At 48.3% G+C, this 18012-nt stretch overlaps 1 protein-coding gene across 2 annotated transcripts; it reads right to left on the reverse strand.

Moving 5' to 3' along the window:
• Positions 1-51: 51 nt before the first annotated feature.
• Positions 52-18008, reverse strand: CBY1 (chibby family member 1, beta catenin antagonist). 2 transcript variants are annotated; one of them, XM_025398680.1, is made up of 6 exons: positions 17891-17983; positions 9493-9632; positions 6423-6538; positions 2903-3008; positions 2704-2822; positions 52-752 (listed from the first exon to the last, which is right to left on the reverse strand). In XM_025398680.1, exons 2-6 carry the CDS (start codon positions 9581-9583, stop codon positions 675-677), a joined length of 510 nt encoding a protein of 169 aa, XP_025254465.1. In that variant the 5' UTR covers positions 9584-9632; positions 17891-17983; the 3' UTR covers positions 52-674. The 2 variants fall into 2 exon arrangements, with proteins under 2 accessions (XP_025254465.1, XP_025254464.1); XM_025398679.1 differs by lacking the exon at positions 9493-9632 and having other exon boundaries at positions 17891-18008.
• Positions 18009-18012: the final 4 nt, after the last annotated feature.

The following is an 18012-nucleotide window of genomic DNA, read 5'->3' on the forward strand; positions in this document are numbered from 1 at the left end:
TTTACTTCTTGAGGAACTCATGGTTCTCTTTTTAGTCACTTTGGTCACAGAGAGATTATTTAACATCATTTAATAAAAATAGTAGTGCAAACAGGAAAGTAGCATAAAAATATAGTGTTACTGTGGAAGGCTGGTGCTTGCTGCTGAGAAGCTGAAGCCAGAGGAGGCCAGGTGTGAGGAAGGAGGATTCTTTAAAGGCAAGGAGAGAGGCCTGCCTTTAAGAGCCGAGAGAGCCACTCATCCATGACCCCCAATACAGAGCTCTGCAGAACTGCTGCCAAACCCCAAACCCCAATGTAAGGGGGTGAGAGAATGAACTCCAGCCGCTTCTCCCAACAGGGCCCAACAGAGCTATTCTGGGACATGTGTGTGTGCAATCTTGTGTGTGGAGAGCACCCAAAGGCTCATCAGCAGCCCCAGGCCTCCATGCGGTCTGGTTTTCAGACTGGCATCCGCAGGCAGTGCATCTGAAGCACCTTCTAGTTACTGTCCCCATCTGGAATCTTGGTTTTCTCCATTCCATGTCACCTTCTATTGCCAACCCAAGGGTGCCAGTGCCTGTGGGTCCCATTATATGATACTCTCTCCCAGGACCGAATCCACTAGTCTGGGCAAAAAAAAAAAAAAAAAGCACTTAGCTACATCCTACTCCCCAATAAATGTCTCTGGGGTCTTCATTTTCTCTTCCGGCTAATCCTCAGTTCATCCAGTTCCTTCTCCATTAAGTGGGATTCGGCAGTGGACTCCGAAAGCTGAAAGTAAAGCAGCAGCTGTTAGTAAGCAGCACATTTCTAGATGTTTCAGGTTGGCAAGGCCGGCCCTACATGCGGAGGAAAGGCCCCCTGGCACTTCTCTGGCACTGCTGGCCTCCATGGTGGGAAACCCTCTGAAACGGGGTAGAATGCAACCCCGGATGGCCCAGGACCACAAGTCCTTGAAGAATATTCACAGTCCACTCTGTCAGCACGCCGTCACCCACGAGGGCATGGCACTCCCTGCACAAAGGACAGCAGGTCTCAGAGGATGTCAAAGGCAGATACTGGTGATTCTAAGGCTAAGGGATTACAGTTTAAATTGATTCTAAGCTGTAGCTCCCATAAGGGGGATTAGGGGAGAAAATGCTGGAAAAAGAACGCTACTCTCCTCCTTAGGGTTTTTTTGTTTTGGTTTTTTGGTTTGTTTGTTTTTTGAGACAGGGTCTCACTCTGTCGGCCAGGCTGGGTGCTTTGCTTGTACTAACTCACTGTAAGGTAGATACTACGATTATGCTCATTTTTTAAAAAAACATCCAGGCCGGGCGCGGTGGCTCACGCCTGTAATCTCAGCACTTTGGGAGGCTGAGACAGGGAGATCACCTGAGGTCAGGAGTTGGAGACCAACCTGGCCAACACGGTGAAACCCCATCTCTACTAAAAATGCAAAAGTTAGCCGGGCATGGTGGCGGGTGCTCATCGGGAGGTTGAGGCAGGAGAATCACTTGAACCCAGGAGGCAGAGGTTTCAGTGTGCAGAGATCACGCCACTGCACTCCAGCCCAGGCTACAGAGCAAGACTCTGTCTTAAATAAATAAATAGGTAAATAAAAATAAAAAACCATCCAGCCTAAAATGTCAGTCTTTTTCTTTTTTTTTTTCCCGAGACGGAGCCTCACTCTGTCACCCAGGCTGGAATGCAATGGCACAATCTCAGCCCACTGCAACCTCTGCCTCCTGGGTTCAAGCAATTCTCCTGCCTCAGCTTCCTGAGTAGCTGGGATTACCGGTGCATGCCACCACACTCGGCTAATTTTTGTATTTTTAGTAGAGACAGGGTTTCACCATGTTGGTCAAGCTGGTCTTGAACTCCTGACCTTGTGACCCGTCCACCTCGGCCTCCAAAAATGCTAGGATTACAGGTGTGAGCCATCATGCCCAGCCTAGTTTTTTTTTTTTTTTTTTTTAAAAAGGGTCTTACTTTGTTGCCAAAACTGGTCTCAAACTCCTGAGGTTAAGCCATCCTCCTGTCTTAGCCTCCTGAGTAGCTGGGACTACAGGGGTGCACCAGCACAATTAGCTATTATGCCATTTATTGCTGAAGAAATTAAGTCACAGAGCAGTCAGTCAGCAGCAGAGCTGGGCGAGGAACCCAGGCCATTTTGCTCCAGAGTGTGTGTTCTTCACCACTACAGTGTGTGCTCTCCTGCCTCTGAACCTTCACAGGCTCCTCTAGGCCCAATGGGTTGCTGGATTTTTAACAGTCACAAGAAACCAACGCTAATGCAGTGTGAGCCCCTCAGCAGGTCTGTGCTGGGCACTGATTAATGCTACTTGGTATGAGACACTTCCAAGCCATGAGCCGGCTCTTCCCCTCTTCCTGGAATGCCTTCATCCAACCTCCATTCCTGCCATTATCCTTCCACATTCAGCTCAGATATCCCTTCCTCTGGGAAGCTCTCCTGACTTGACAGAATTAACTTCTCCCTCATGTGCTATGCAGATCCTGTGCAGACTCCAACTGGGTCCTCACCACTCTAATTATGCTTACGGTTCACCTGCCTGTACTGTGAGGGCAGGAACTGTGTCTTGTTTCTTGAGTGTGTCTTTGGACACAAAGCAACATACCTGGCCAAACTGGCATTGAGGAGATATCTGTTGGATTAAATGACTCGAGGTGGAGCCTCCCCAAAAGAAGAAGCTAGGCATCTCTTGCCCGTCACCTGCCTCACCATGTCTAACAGGATGTCCACTTTCAGCCGCAAGAGATTGTTCTCTTCCTCCAACTGCTGGTTCCGCCTGCGAAGGCGCTGAACCTCCCTCCGGTCCACACCGCCACTAACCCCTGTCTCTGGAGGAAGGACAGAACTAGTTAAAGGAGGGCTTCCTCCTACAATCTTGTTTGACAAAATGGCAGGAAGTGCAGCTCACCTGCTATCCACTGGCCATTTTCAAACTTCAGGCTTTGCCCTGCCAGGTTCATAGTGGGGGATCCATATTCCAAGCCCAGCTCCACCTCCCGGGCTGACCGATCCAACTGTGGGCGAGATGCTACGTGACGACTTCAGCAGGCCCAGAACACGCCCTCATCCCAGTTCCTCTTCCGCCAACAATATGACCCCAACAACTCATTTCTCTAATCATTATCTGGCACCTTTAATGATTTTTTTAAAGGCCATAAAATCAAATGATGTACAGCAAAAGTTTAATTATGAGATGCAAAATATACTGTTTTATACATTAGATGTTTCTAGAAAAGCTATATATGCTGAAATGTATAAATTGAATTATTATTATTATTATTTTTTTTTTTTTGAGACGGAGTCTCGCTCTGTTGCCCAGGCTGGAGTGCAGTGGCCGGATCTCAGCTCACTGCAAGCTCCGCCTCCCGGGTTTACGCCATTCTCCCGCCTCAGCCTCCTGAGTAGCTGGGACTACAGGTGCCCACCACCTCGCCCGGCTAGTTTTTTGTATTTTTTAGTAGAGACGGGGTTTCACCGTGTTAGCCAGGATGGTCTCGATCTCCTGACCTCGTGATCCGCCAGTCTCGGCCTTCCAAAGTGCTGGGATTACAGGCTTGAGCCACCGCGCCCAGCCTAAATTGAATTATTTTACACCTAGTTGACATTTAATAGTTTAAGCAGTCCTACTATAAATTGTTAAAAGATCCTTTTTAAATATAATAAGTTTCATTTGCTTAATATGGAGCTACATATGTTGTGGAAAAGACATAAAATTCTAACAGGAGGAGGAGGAGTTGCTTCTTAACATGCGAGAGTACAATTTATATATTCATTTCTTTTCTTTCCTTTCTTTTTTTGTTTGAGATGGAGTTTCGCTCTGTCACCCAGGCTAGAGTACAGTGGCGCCATCTCAGTTCACTGCAATCTCTGCCTCCCAAGTTCAAGTGATCCTCCCATCTCAGCCTCCAAATAGCTGAGACTACAGGCATGTGCCACTACACCCAGCTAATTTATTATTATTATTTTTTTTTTTTTGAAACGGAGTCTCACTCTTTCGCCCAGGCTGGAGTGCAGTGGCGCAGTCTTGGCTCACTGCAACCTCTGCCTCCCAGGTTCAAGTGATTCTCCTGCCTCAACTTCCCCAGTAGCTGGGACTACAGATGTGCGCCACCACACCCAGCTGATTTTTGTATTTTTTAGTAGAGACAGGGTTGCACCATATTGGCCAGGCTGGTCTCGAACTCCTGGCCTTGTGATCTGCCCACCTCAGCCTCCCAGAGTGCTGGATTACAGGCGTAAGTCACCGCACCCAGCCTAATTTTTGTATTTTTTAAAGTAGAGTCAGAGTTTCACCACATCGGCCAGGCTGGTCTTGAACTCCTGACCTCAAGTGATGCGCCCACCTCAGCCTCCTAAAGTGCTGGGATTACAGGCATGAGCCACCGCGCCCGGCCTGTATATTCATTTCTACAACTCACTGAGCACGCACCCTGATTCAGGACTCGGTACTGGGTATCCAGGGATGGGAATGACCAGCTCTGCCCTCAACCAGCTCTGCCCCTGCTCAACAGGGGGAGACCTTCAGGTAAGTGCTCAAATGTCCCTTTCTCAGTCAGGCCTTCCTGACCACCCTGTTGAAAATGACAGCTCCATCCCCAGTGTTCAGCCACAGCCCATCCCAGGCCTGTGCTTGGTTTTGCTGTCTGGCATGTATCACCATCTGATATAAATTAGCTTATTTTCTGCAGCCTTCCATTAAAATATCTGCCCCATGAAAGCAGGGATTTGATGTTTTCCCTCTCCCCTCCTTCATCCACTTCTGCATGCCCAGTGCTTAGGAGAGTGCCTGGCACACAGAAAGGTATCAATCAATAGCTCTTGAATTAATAGAGAAGAACATTCTAGGCAAAAGGAGTAGCGTGCACAGAGGAGGCTCACACGGGGCTTGGGCAGCTGCAGCACAGGGTGTGCAGAGGGCAAGGGCAGGAAGGAGAGCTGGAGTGAGGCCACCAAGGGTCATCTGTGCTGCTCCCAAAATCTGGGTTGTTATCCTATAATAATGGAGAACTAATAAAATCCACCAGAGACCACACGGAGTGCTGTGGAAGCCTTTCTCCCTCCCAAGGCTTACAAGTACCTGTCAGAATGTGGAAAACAACGTAGGGGAGGACCGACTTCAAGTCATGGTCAGAAACAGACGTCACATAAGCACGCTGTTGCTCTTACGCTGTGTGGGGTTAGGACAGAGGATGTCCCAGAGGGACTGCCAGGTGTATCTGCATCTCTGACATGTGGCAGTGAGAAAAGGGAGCCTCAGGCCTGGGGGCACCAGAAACTGAGAGCCTAAGCCTCTGCCTGGCCTGCTCCACAGAATGCCCAGCTCTGGCCACAGCGGGGCTGCCCCCACCATGATTTCACTGGGAATAGGAGACAGTAGACTCTGAGACCTGAAGCCTGTTTTGCTGGGAACAGGAGACAACAGACTCTGAGACCTGAAGCCTGGAATGAATGCTCAGCCCCCACAGCCTTGTTGTTCAACCCCGCTCGCCTTCTGTGAAGACATGGCCAATCTGCACAGCCAGCTCTGTAGGAAAAGGTCACAGAATAAAGTAGAAGTCAAATTCGATAATACTGGCTGGGCGCGGTGGCTCACGCCCATTATCCTAGCACTTGGGGAGGCCAAGGCAGGTGGATCACCTGAGGTCAGCAGTTGGAGACCAGCCTGGCCAACATGATGAATCCCTGTCTCTACTAAAAATACAAAAATGAGCCGGGCATGGTGGCGGGCAGTTGTAATCCTAGCTACTCAGGAGGCTGAGGAAGGAGAATCGCTTGAACCTGGGAGGTAGGGGTTGCATTGAGCCGAGATTGCGCCACTGCACCTAGCCTGTGGGACGAGAGTGAGACTCCATCTCAAAAAACAAAAACAAAAAAAACTGGATATTTGGGATCAAATATCATAATGAGATTGTCTTCTGAGGTTCTTGGATAAACAAGCTCTGACAATCATTCCCAAACAAGAGTTCAAAAATGTTTTCTTTTTTTTTTTTTTTTTTTTGGGTGGGGGTTCATTTTTGTCCCCCAGGCTGGAGTGCAGTGGCGCAATCTCGGCTCACTGCAAGCTCCACCTCCCAGGTTCACGACATTCTCCTGCCTCAGCCTCCCAAATAGCTGGGACTACAGGCGCCTGCCACCACGCCCAGCTAACTTTTTTGTATTTTTAGTAGAGACGGGGTTTCACCATGTTAGCCAGGATGGTCTTGATCTCCTGACCTCGTGGTCCACCGGCCTCTGCCTCCCAAAGTGCTGGGATTACAGGCGTGAGCCACCGCGCCCGGCCCAAAAATGTTTTCAGCAATAGCAATGATATGGATGGAAAGGATGCCCTCCTGCACCGATGCCTCTGGAGGACCACACTTTCCATTCAGAGACACGCTCAGAACTCAACTCACGCTGCACACCGGGCCGACCCCAGTACCGACACTCACAGAATGCAGGTTGGAGAGAGATGCCGACTTCCGAGGAGGTGTCTTCTTTGGACTGAACGTATTCCCAAAGAAAGGCATCTTTGGCCTGATGAAAGCAAAGCCAACGCTCCCTTCTCCTAGGATCAGAAAAAGTCAGGGGTACAAACAGCTGGATCACTGACCTTACGCCATTGTCCTCAAATCTTTAAGACATACATTTTATCATGTAGCTACTAATGATCCTGGTGCTATGGTTTGAATGTCCCCACCAAAACTCATGTTGAAACTGAATTGCCATTGTTTAACAGTATAACAGGTGACTGGGCCATGTGAGCTCTGCTGTCATGAATGGATTAATGCCATTGTCATGGAGTAGGTTAGTCTTCTCGGGAGTGGGCTCCTGGTGAAAGGATGAGTTCTGCTGCCATGCCATCTGTCTCGTGCACTTGCTCACCATGTGAGCCTTCTGCCTCACACAGGATGACCCTCACCAGATATCTGCACCACGCTCTTGGACTTCCCAGTCTCCAGAACTGTGAGCCAAATAAACTTCTTTTCTTTATAAATTACCCAGTCTGTGGTAATCTGTTACGGCAGCACGAAATGGATTAAGACGCCTGGTAGGCCGGGCGCGGTGGCTCAAGCCTATAATCCCAGCACTTTGGGAGGCCGAGACGGGTGGATCACGAGGTCAGGAGATCGAGACCATCCTGGCTAACACGGTGAAACCCTGTCTCTACTAAAAAATACAAAAAAACTAGCCGGGCGAGGTGGCGGTCGCCTGTAGTCCCAGCTACTCGGGAGGCTGAGGCAAGAGAATGGCGTGAACCCGGGAGGCGGAGCTTGCAGTGAGCCGAGATTGCGCCACTGCACTCCAGCCTGGGCGACAGAGCGAGACTCTGTCTCAAAAAAAAAAAAAAAAAAAAAGACGCCTGGTAATAGCTCCCATGTGCTGAACACTCCCTTTGTGCTACGCAGTATGCTGAGATGTTTGGGTGGGGCACAGTGGCGCATGCCTGTAGTCCCAAATACTTGGGAAGCTGAGGCTGGGGGGGTCGCTGGAGCCCAGGGAGGTTGAGGCTGCAGTGAGCTGTGATCCACTGCTGCTCTCCAGTCTAGGCTACAGGGTGAGAGACCATGTCTCAAAAAAAAAAAACAAAAAACATTAGCCTGGCATGGTGGCATACATGAGTCACTGGCATGGTCTCAATGACTCAGGAGGCTGAGGTAGGCAGCTCACTTGAGCCCAGGAGTTTAAGACCAGTCTGGCCAACATGGCAAAACCCTGTCTCTACAAAAAATACAAAAATTAGCCAGGCATGGTGGTGTGTGCCTGTAGTCTCAGTTATTCAGTAGGCTTAAGTGGGAGGATCACTTGAACCTATGAGTTTCAGTCTCCAGTGAGCTATGATCATGCCACTGCACTCCCGCCTGAGTCAAAGAGCAAGACCCTGTCTCTAAAAAAATAAACAAAGAAAGAAATAGCTGGGCGCGGTGGCTCATGCCTATAATCCCAGCACTTTGGGAGGCCAAGGCGGACAAGTCAAGAGGTCAGGAGTTCGAGACCAGCCTGGCCAACATGGTGAAACCCCGCTTCTACTAAAAATACAAAAAAAATTAGCTGGGCATAGTGGCGGGTGCCTGTAATCCCAGCTAGTCGGGAGGCTGAGGCAGGAGAATTGCTTGAACCTGGGAGGCAGAGGTTGCAGTGAGCCGAGATCACGCCACTGCACTCCAGCCTGGGTGACAGAGTGAGACTCCATCTCAAAAATAAACAAATAAATAAATAAATAAATAAAGCTATGCTTATATTTCCTTTCCGAATTGGTAACAGTGTCCCTCACTTGTCACCAGTGTCACTTGTCAACAGTGCACCTCGTATGTCAGGTTACCTGTTCTGTTATGGAAGGTAAGGTGAGGTGTCCTGAAAAGGGGGCAGGTCCACAACATGGCAGAGCTGACAACGACACCCCCCAACCTGTACATTTGCTTTCAGCATAGTGCAACCTATCGCAATTCACCTAGGCCTAGTTAAGTAGATTTACTGATAACACCCTGGTTTTTGGGGAGGAAAGGAGGAGAGAAGCAAACTTTTTATTTAGGCTGGGCTCAGTGGCTCACACCTGTAATCCCAGCACTTTGGGAGGCCAGGGCAGGAGGATTGCTTGAGCACAGGAGTTCAAGACCAGCCTGGGCAACTTAGCAGGATCCGTCTCTACAAAAAAAAAAAAAAAAGAATACACATATATATAACATTAATACAGAAAAGTCTACTACAAATCATAAGTGTAAGGTTTCATGAGTTTTTACTACACAAGTATAACCACCCTCCAGGGCCAGGCGTGGTAGTTTACATCTGAAATCCCAGCACTTTGTGAGGCCAAGGTGAGAGGACTGCTTGAGCCCAAGAGTTCACGACCAGCCTGAGTGACACAGACCCCCGTCTCTAAAAACATTAAAATCAAATTTTTTTTAAATTTTATTTTTTATTTATGATTTTTTTTTTGAGACAGAGCCTTGCTCTGTGCCTCAGCCTCCCAAGTAGCTGGGATTACAGGTGTGTGCCACCACCCCCGGCTAATTTTTGTATTTTTAGTAGAGACGGGATTTCACCATGTTTGGCCAGGCTGGTCTCAAACCCCTGACCTCAAGTGATCTGCCCACCTTGGCCTCCCAAAGTGCTGGAATTACAGGTGTGAACCAATGCGCTGGCTCAAAACATTTTTTTTTTTTTTTTTGAGACCGACTCTGGCTCTGTCGCCCAGGCTGGAGTGCAGTGGCCGGATCTCAGCTCACTGCAAGCTCCACCTCCCGGGTTTACGCCATTCTCCTGCCTCAGCCTCCCGAGTAGCTGGGACTACAGGCGCCCGCCACGTCACCCGGCTAGTTTTTTGTATTTTTTTTAGTAGAGACAGGGTTTCACCGTGTTAGCCAGGATGGTCTCGATCTCCTGACCTCGTGATCCGCCCATCTCGGCCTCCCAAAGTGCTGGGATTACAGGCTTGAGCCACCGCGCCCGGCCTCAAAACATTTTTTTAAAACCACCCTCCAGATCGGGATACAGAGCATTTCAGCACTCCATAAGCCTCACCTGGCCACTGTACATGCACGGAATTGCACAGTGAGTCCTCGTTTGCATCTGGCTTCTCACACTCAACGTCATGTTTCTGACATTTGTCCATGCAGCTGTGTGTAGTTATAGTTTGTTCATTTGCATTGCTGGATAATATTCTATTGTATAAACACAGCAAAATTTACTTGTCTACAGAAGATGGACACTTGAGCTGTTTGCAGTTTTGTTTTGTTTTGTTTTGAGACAGGGTCTCGTTCTGGTGCCCCAGGTGGAGTGCTGTGGTACCATCTCTGTTCACTGTAGCCTCAGCCTCCCAGGCTCAGGTGATCCTCCCACCTCAGCCTCATGGGTAGCTGGGACTACAGGCATGCACCACCATGCTGGCTAATTTTCTGCATTTTTAACAGAGATGGGAGTTTCATCATGTTGCCCAGTCTGGTCTTGAACTCTTGGGCTCAAGTGATCTGCCTGCCTCGGACTCCCAACGTGCTGGAATCACAGGTGTGAACCATCACGCCCGGCCTGTTTCCAGTTTTTGACCATCAAAAATAGTGCTGCTAGGCCAGGCATGGTGGCTAATGCCAGTAATCCTAGCACTTTGGGAGGCCAAGACAGGAGGATCAGTTGATGCCAGGAGTTCGAGACCAGCCTGGGCAACATAATGAGACCTCATCTCTACAAAAAATTGAAAAACCAACCAGGCGTGGTGGTGTACCCTTGTAGTCCTAGCTACTCAGGAGGCTGAGGTGGAAGGATCGCTTGAGCCCAGGGATTTGAGGCTGCAGTGAGCTATGATCACCACTGCACACTCCACTCTGGGCAACAGAGCAAGACCCTGTCTCAAAAAAAAAAAAAAAAAAGAAGTGCTGCTAAGAACATAAGAACATGAGGCTTGCGCATGTATATCTACATGCATATGTACACTTTTCTGGTTTCACACTTAGGGTTAGAACTGTAGAATCATAGAGCATTCATATATTTAGCTTTAACAGATACTGCCAAATGGTCTTCCAAAGTCATTGTACCAATTTAGACTCCTATCTGCAGTTTGCAAGTCAGCCTTGTCAATATCTGGCACTTTCTGTCTTTTTCATCTTATCCATTCTGGCAGGTATGTACTGGTGTTGCATTGTTTAATTTGCTTTTTCCAAATAACTAATTAAGTTGAGCATCATTTAACATACTCCTTGGACAATATGGATTTTTGTGACATGCTTGTTCACGTCTTTTACCTTTTTTTTTTTTTTTTTTTTTTTGAGATGGAGTCTCCCTCTGTCAACGGACTGGAGTGCAGTAGCACGATCTCGGCTCACTGCAACCTCTGCCTCCCAGGTTCAAGTGATTCTCCTGCCTCAGCCTCCCAAGTAACTGGGATTACAGGAACACGCCACCATGCCCAGCTAATTTTTGTATTTTTAACAGAGACAGGGTTTCGCTGTGTTGGCCAGGCTGGTCTCGAACTCCTGACCTCAAGCGATCCGCCCACCACGGCCTCCCAAAGTGCTGGGATTATAAGCATCAGCCACCGCACCCAGTCCTCTTTTGCCATTTTTTAAAAAAATTGAGCTGTCTATCATGTTCATTTTGTAAGGGTTTGTAAGGGTATTTATATATGCTGGATACAGGTTTCATTACTGTATACATGTACAGCACTGAAAATACCTTCTCCCACTTTTTTCTTTTTGCATTCTTCTTTTTTTTTTTTTTTTTTTGAAAGAGAGTCTCGCTCTGTCACCCAGGCTGGAGTGCAGTGGTGCTATCTTGGCTCACTGCAACCTCTGCCTCCCAGGTTCAAGAGATTGTCCTGTCTCAACCTCCCAAGTAGCTGGGATTACACGCGCCTGCCACTAAACCCGGCTAATTTTTGTGTTTTTAGTAGAGATGGGGTTTTGCCATGTTGGCCAGGCTGGTCTCGAACTCCTGACCTCAAGTGATCCACCCGCCTCGGCCTCCCAAAGTGCTGGGATTACAGTCATGAGTCACTGCACCCGACCTCTTTTTGCTTTTTTTATTTTTTTGGAGACAGAGTTTCGCTCTTGTGGCCCAGGCTGAAGTGCAATGGCGCCATTTCGGCACACCGCAACCTCCACCTCCCGGGTTCAAGTGATTCTCTTGCCTCAGCCTCCCGAGTAGCTGGGATTACAGGCATGCGCCACCACGCCGGCCTAATTTTTGTATTTTCAGTAGAGACGGGGTTTCTCTATGTTGGTCAGGCTGGTCTCGAACTCCCGACCTCAGGTGATCCACCGGCCTCAGCCTCCCAAAGTACTGGAATTACAGGCGTGAGCCACCACGTCCAGCCTCTTCTTGCTTTTTTTGCTTTCTTATGGGTTTCTTTTGATCAAAGACGTTCCTTTTTTTTTTGAAATGGAGTCTCGCTCTGTCACCAGGCTGGAGTGCAGTGGCGTGATCTCCGCTCAATGCAACCTCCACCTCCTGGGTTCAAGCGATTCTCCTGCTTCAGCCTCCCGGGTAGTTAGGACTACAGGCACGCACCACCACGCCCAGCTAATTTTTGTATTTTTAGTAGAGACGGGGTTTCACCATGTTGGCCAGGATGGTCTCAATCTCTTGACCTCCTGATTGACCCACCTCGGCCTCCTAAAGTGCTGGGATTACAGGTGTGAGTCACAGCACCCAGCCAGAAATTCTTAATTATAATGAAATCCAATTATTTATTTATTTATTTATTTTGAGATCAAGTCTCACTCTGTCGCCCAGACTGGAGGGCAATGACGTGATCTCAGCTGACTGCAACCTCTGCCTCCTGGTTCAAGCAATTCTACCTCAGCCTCCCGAGTAGCTGGAATTACATGTAGCTGCCACCACACCCAACTAATTTTTGTACTTTTAGTAGAGATGGGTTTCGCCATGTTGGCCAGGCTGGTCTTGAATTCCTGACCTCGTGATCCACCCATCTCGGCTTCCCAAAGTGCTGGGATTACAGGCGTGAGCCACTGCGCCCAGCCCAATTTACTATTATTTCTTAATGATTAGTGTTCGTATTCTATTTTTAAAATGTTTGCCTACCCTAGGCTGGGTATGGTGGCTCATGCCTATAAATCCTAGCACTTTGGGAGGCAGAGGCAGGCAGATCACTTGAGTCCAGGAGTTCAAGACCATCCTGGGCAACATGGCAAACAAAACCCTGTCTCTACCAAAGATACAAAAAATTAGCTGGGCGTGGTGGTGTGCGCCTGTGAAGGCACACAGGAGGGACTACTCAGGAGGCAGAGGTGGGAGGATTGCTTGCACCCAGGAGCCAGAGGTTGCAGTGAGCTGAGATTATGACACTGCACTCCAGCTTGGGTGACAGAGTGAGACCCTTTCTCCCCCCAAAAAAAAATTGGCTACCCCAAGGTCATGAGGATATTTTTTATTGTTAACTTCTGGTAATATTGTTTACATTTACATTTGTGACTATAATTCATCTTGAATTAATATTTGTATATGATGTAAGACAGGGGTTAGTGTTCTTTTTTCCCCATATATCACCCAAAATTTTTTTTTTGAGACGGAGTCTCGCTCTGTCACCCAGGCTGGAGTGCAGTGGCCGGATCTCAGCTCACTGCAAGCTCCGCCTTCCAGGTTTACGCCATTCTCCTGCCTCAGCCTCCCGAGTAGCTGGGACTACAGGCGCCCGCCACCTTGCCCGGCTAGTTTTTTGTATTTTTTAGTAGAGACAGGGTTTCACCGTGTTAGCCAGGATGGTCTCGATCTCCTGACCTCGTGATCCGCCCATCTCGGCCTCCCAAAGTGCTGGGATGACAGGCTTGAGCCACCGCGCCTGGCCTTTTTTTTTTTTTTTTTTTTTGAGACAGGGTCTGTTCTGTCGCCCAGGCTAGAGTGCAGTGGCACGATCTCGGCTTACTGCAGCCTCGACCTCCCAGGCTCAAATGATTCTTCCACCTCAGCTTCCCGAGTAGCTGAGATCACAGGCACGCGCCACCAGGCCCAGCTAATTTTCGTGTTTTTTGTAGAGACGAGTTTTCGCCAAGTTGCCCAGGCTGGTCACGAACTCCTGAGCTCAAGCGACTGGCCCAGCTTGGCCTCTCAAAGTGCTGGGATTACAGGCCTGAGCCACCGTGCCTGGCCTATATTACCCAATTTTAATTTATAGCACACACACAGCTTACGAATAATCCTTCTAAGAAGCCATAGACTGAAGAGGACAACCATGACAGCACAAGTGAGCAAAAAGAAAACAGCAGACCCCTCACTGCTCCTCCTGAGTGTAAGGTCTTCCTTTACCACATTAGGAAATAAAAGCAGTAATGGGTTAATTGGATCTGACAAGAAATGGGCCAACAAAGGCAGGAGGAGGGGTTGGTATCTTTTCAAGACTATTTGAAACAAGGTTTTTTTTTTTTTTTTTTTTTTTTTTTTTTTTTTTTTTTTGAGACGGAGTCTCGCTCTGTCGCCCAGGCTGGAGTGCAGTGGCCGGATCTCAGCTCACGGCAAGCTCCGCCTCCCGGGTTCACGCCATTCTCCCGCCTCAGCCTCCCGAGTAGCTGGGACCACAGGCGCCCGCCACCTCGCCCGGCTAATTTTTTGTATTTTTTTAGTAGAGACGGGGTTTCACCGTGTTAGCCAGCATGGTCTCGATCTCCTGACCTCGTGATCCGCCCGTCTCGGCCTCCCAAAGTGCTGGGATTACAGGCTTGAGCCACCGCGCCCGGCTGAAACAAGGTTTTATATGCATTATCATTAAAAGAGAATTCAAAGTATGAATCCGTCACAATCAGCAAGACATGTATCCAATAAGAACAGGAAAAAAACCTTCCGGGCTGTTTTCATTAAGGGAGAAATTGATTTCACTAAAATTAATGATAAAAGTTGAGAAGTTTCTTTGGAATGTATGTATAACATACAATACATAAGTATATGTATATATAATTTATAAATAAATGAAGGTATTTGGGGTTATGTGCTCATGACAGCTTTCGTGGTGGTTACATGTTTGAATTAAAAACAATCATACAGTGGCTCACGCCTGTAAGCCCAGCACTTTGGGAGGCCAAGGCAGGTGGATCACCTGAGGTCAGAAGTTTGAGACCAGTCTGGCCAACATGGCGAAATCCCGTCTCTACTAAAAATACACAAAAATTAGCCGGGAGTGGTGGTGCTCGCCTGTAATCCCAACTACTTGGGAGGCTGAGGCACGAGAAATGTTTGTACCCGGGAGGTGGAGGTTGCGGTGAGCTGAGATCGCGCCACTGCGCTCCAGCCTGGGTGACAGAACAAGACTCTGTCTCAAAAGTAAAACAAAATAAAATAAAATCACAAAAATAAAAACAATCATAGCCAGCAACTTAGGGGATGGCATTTGGGCCTGGGCACAGCACTTTAGAACTTGGACAAACCAAAGTGCTTCCAGCTTGGTAGTGGAGGGGACGGGGTGGGGTCCAAGATGCTGAGGGGGATTGATGCTATGTCACCATCCAAAACACATTGTAAGGCACTGTTTCTGCTGGAGAAGAGAAAGAGGTTAGAAGAGAGAAAAGCATTAATCTTATGTCTATAATCTTATGTAAAGGGCAGAACAAGAATAAAATAGGAGGAATATCCATGAAGAAAGTTCTAGAGGCTGAGGCAGGAGAATCGCTTGAACCCAGGAAATGGAGGTTGTGGTGAGCTGAGATGGCGCCATTGCGCTCCAGCCTAGGCAACAAGAGCGAAACTGCGTCTGCGTCTCAAAAATAAATAGATAAATAAAGATGAAAATGCTAGGGCTTGGGGAAGTTTACCAATTTTCCCAAGGTACACAGCCACGATCGGTTGGCTGAAGGTATATATGTGTCTGTGTGTGTGGGTGTGTGTGTATGTACCTGTACACACACATATATATGGTATATGTGTATATACATATGGTGTGTGTGTGTCTATATACACATGTATGTATTTATCCTTGTATTAGTAACATGTGAGGCACATCATTAAAAGATGCATTTTCGGCCGAGTGTGGCAGCTCATGCCTGTAATCCCACCACTTTGGGAGGCCCAAGCGGGTGGATCACTTCAGTTCAGGAGTTCAAGACCAGCCTGGCCAACACAGTGAAACCCCGTCTACTGAAAATACAAAAATTAGCCGGGCACGGTGGCACGTGCCTGTAATCCCAGCTACTCGGGAGGCTGAGGCAGGAGAATCACTTGAACTTGGGAGGCGGAGGTTGCAGTGAGCCAAGATCATGCCACTGCACTCCAGCCTGGGTGACAGAGCAAGACTCCATCTCAAAAAAAAAATTCGTTATAAAGATGCATTTTCATTCATCATATTGGCAAAAATTAAAAAGAGGAATAATACCCATGGTTGATGAGGATGTGAAGAAAAAGACACTGTTATTACTGGTAGAATCAGAAGATGCTATAATTCTTTCAAGGTCACTCAAATAAAACTTGGCAAAATTGTAAATGTGTACACTTTTTGGACAGCAAATCTACTTCTAAAATATTACACTCTAGAAAGACTTGGACATGCTCACACCCAGTGTTCTCTATTGTTGATAACAGTAAAAAATAAGAAACAATCCAAACAATTTGGGTGTAGCCAAATAATTTGTGGCACATTATAATAATAAAATTGTAGGCCTAAGCTGGGCTCAGTGGCTCACACCTGTAATCCCAACTACTTGAAAGGCTGAGGCAGGAGAATCGCTTGAACCAAGGAGGTGGAGGTTGCAGTAAACCAAGATCGCGCCACTGCTCTCTAGCCTGGGTGACAGAGCAAGACCCCATCTCAAAGGAAAAAAAAAAGAAAAGAAAGATCTAGAAGGATACACCAAATTGCTCATAGTGGTTAAACCTGAAAAAGGGAATAGGATGACTGGCTTGAATGAAATTGTCATTTTATAGATCAAAAAAAGGTCAAATTGTGACAATTTCATATGGTACAATATAAAATTATATTAAATATACTTGAGATTTAATGAATTATTACAATGAGAATATATTCATGTATTATGAACAAAATAAACAAAACACAGTTAAAAAGCAGCCCCCCGCCGCCGGGCGCAGTGGCTCACGCCTGTAATCCCAGCACTTTGGGAGGCCGAGACCGGCGGATCACGAGGTCAGGAGATTGAGACGGTGAAACCTCGTCTCTACGAAAAATACAAAAAATTAGCCGGGTGCGGTGGCGGGCGCCTGTAGTCCCAGCTACTCGGGAGGCTGAGGCAGGAGAATGGCGTGAACCCGGGAGGCGGAGCTTGCAGTGAACCGAGATTGCGCCACTGCACTCCAGCCTGGGCGACAAAGCGAGACTCTGTCTCAAAAAAAAAAAAACAAAAAAAAGCAGCCCCCAGCACTCATAGCACCTAGAGACATTTGAAGAAGGAGAAATAAGCCAAGTCCCCACTGATGCTAATTGCACTGGGCCTGAGCACATGGGCTGGACACAACCAGGTTTCGGGCCTGGCTCTGCCCCTCAGTTGCTTGCTAGACCTTGGTCCAGCTGCTTTACTTCTCGGGCTTTAACTGGGGTACTTCACTCATGACCGCACTAATTCTCATAACACTACAGCTGGGAACTGTCATCTATATATTACAGATGAGGAAGGGTCTGGATTAGCTACCTTTTAAGTCAGATCTAATAATCCACAAACAGCTCGGCTGAGATCCTGGGATTCTGGGGCATCCGCGTGCACTTGAGGTACAAGCTGTCCCCTTGGCCGATGGCGACCTTCTTTCTAGTGAAACTCCGGGAGGCGAGCGTGCTCGGCACAAAGGAAGTGAAGGGGGAGCACCTGGCTTCCAATGATCACTCTGCTGCTCACCCACAGTGCGACCCCAGCATTTATCCTCCTTGGGCTTCGGCTTCTTTCTTTGCAATGAGGAATAATAATAGTACCTGGCTCACAAGATGTTATAGTGTTTTAGTGTTTATAAGAAGCTGTGCACTTGATCCTCACAACGACCCTGGGAAGAGGATCAAGTAAGTGGGGCCTCCCTAATCCACAGATACTGATCACTAATCATTGTGTAAAGGTTTTCTGTTTGCAACAGGCCATGAAATATATTATCTTACTTTAATTCTAAGAAAACAAGGGAGGAACCTTTGGCTTTCATCGGATTCTCAAAAGTATACGTGTCCCCCAAGGAGTTCAGAGCTAGCCATGTTACGCAGGTGCACGGCCCCCAGGGCTGTCGGACTCAAGTAACAGCTGTCAACAAACGTTCACACGCACGATCTCATGCAATCACCTTCACGGCGACCTACGGGGAGGAATTACCGCCCCAATTCACAACTGCGGAGACACACAGAGGAGGGCGGCCACCGCCCGGGGTCGCCCGGCCTCCGACCCCTTCCCCGCGCCCTCCCGACGCCTCTCTCCAGGCGAGGCCCGGGCGTCCCACCCAGCTCGGGCCCCCACGTGAACCCAGGCCGTGCTGGCCGGCGACGCCGGACTCGGAGACGTACCTGACGCGTCCCAGAAGCCAGGGTCCAAGCGCTCCCCGAAACCCCCTATCAAGGACTCTGTAGTACAGATATACCTTGACCCACCCGCCTCCTGCCGCCAGCCCTCCACGCGCATGCGCCAC

The sequence above is a fragment of the Theropithecus gelada genome, chromosome 10 (genome assembly GCF_003255815.1).
Source record: "Theropithecus gelada isolate Dixy chromosome 10, Tgel_1.0, whole genome shotgun sequence".
Taxonomy (NCBI): domain Eukaryota; kingdom Metazoa; phylum Chordata; class Mammalia; order Primates; family Cercopithecidae; genus Theropithecus; species Theropithecus gelada.

Bases quoted from the DNA above. Each gene is read 5' to 3' on its own strand.
- CBY1 (XM_025398679.1), bottom strand. From the start codon at position 18,005: ATGCGCGTGGAGGGCTGGCGGCAGGAGGCGGGTGGGTCAAGGTATATC. The intron at 3,009-6,422 runs GTGAGTGTCGGT...TCTCGCCCACAG, and splicing joins CTCTCTCCAACCTGCATTCT to TTGGATCGGTCAGCCCGGGA. The intron at 753-2,703 runs GTGAGGCAGGTG...CTTTACTTTCAG, and splicing joins TGGACATCCTGTTAGACATG to CTTTCGGAGTCCACTGCCGA.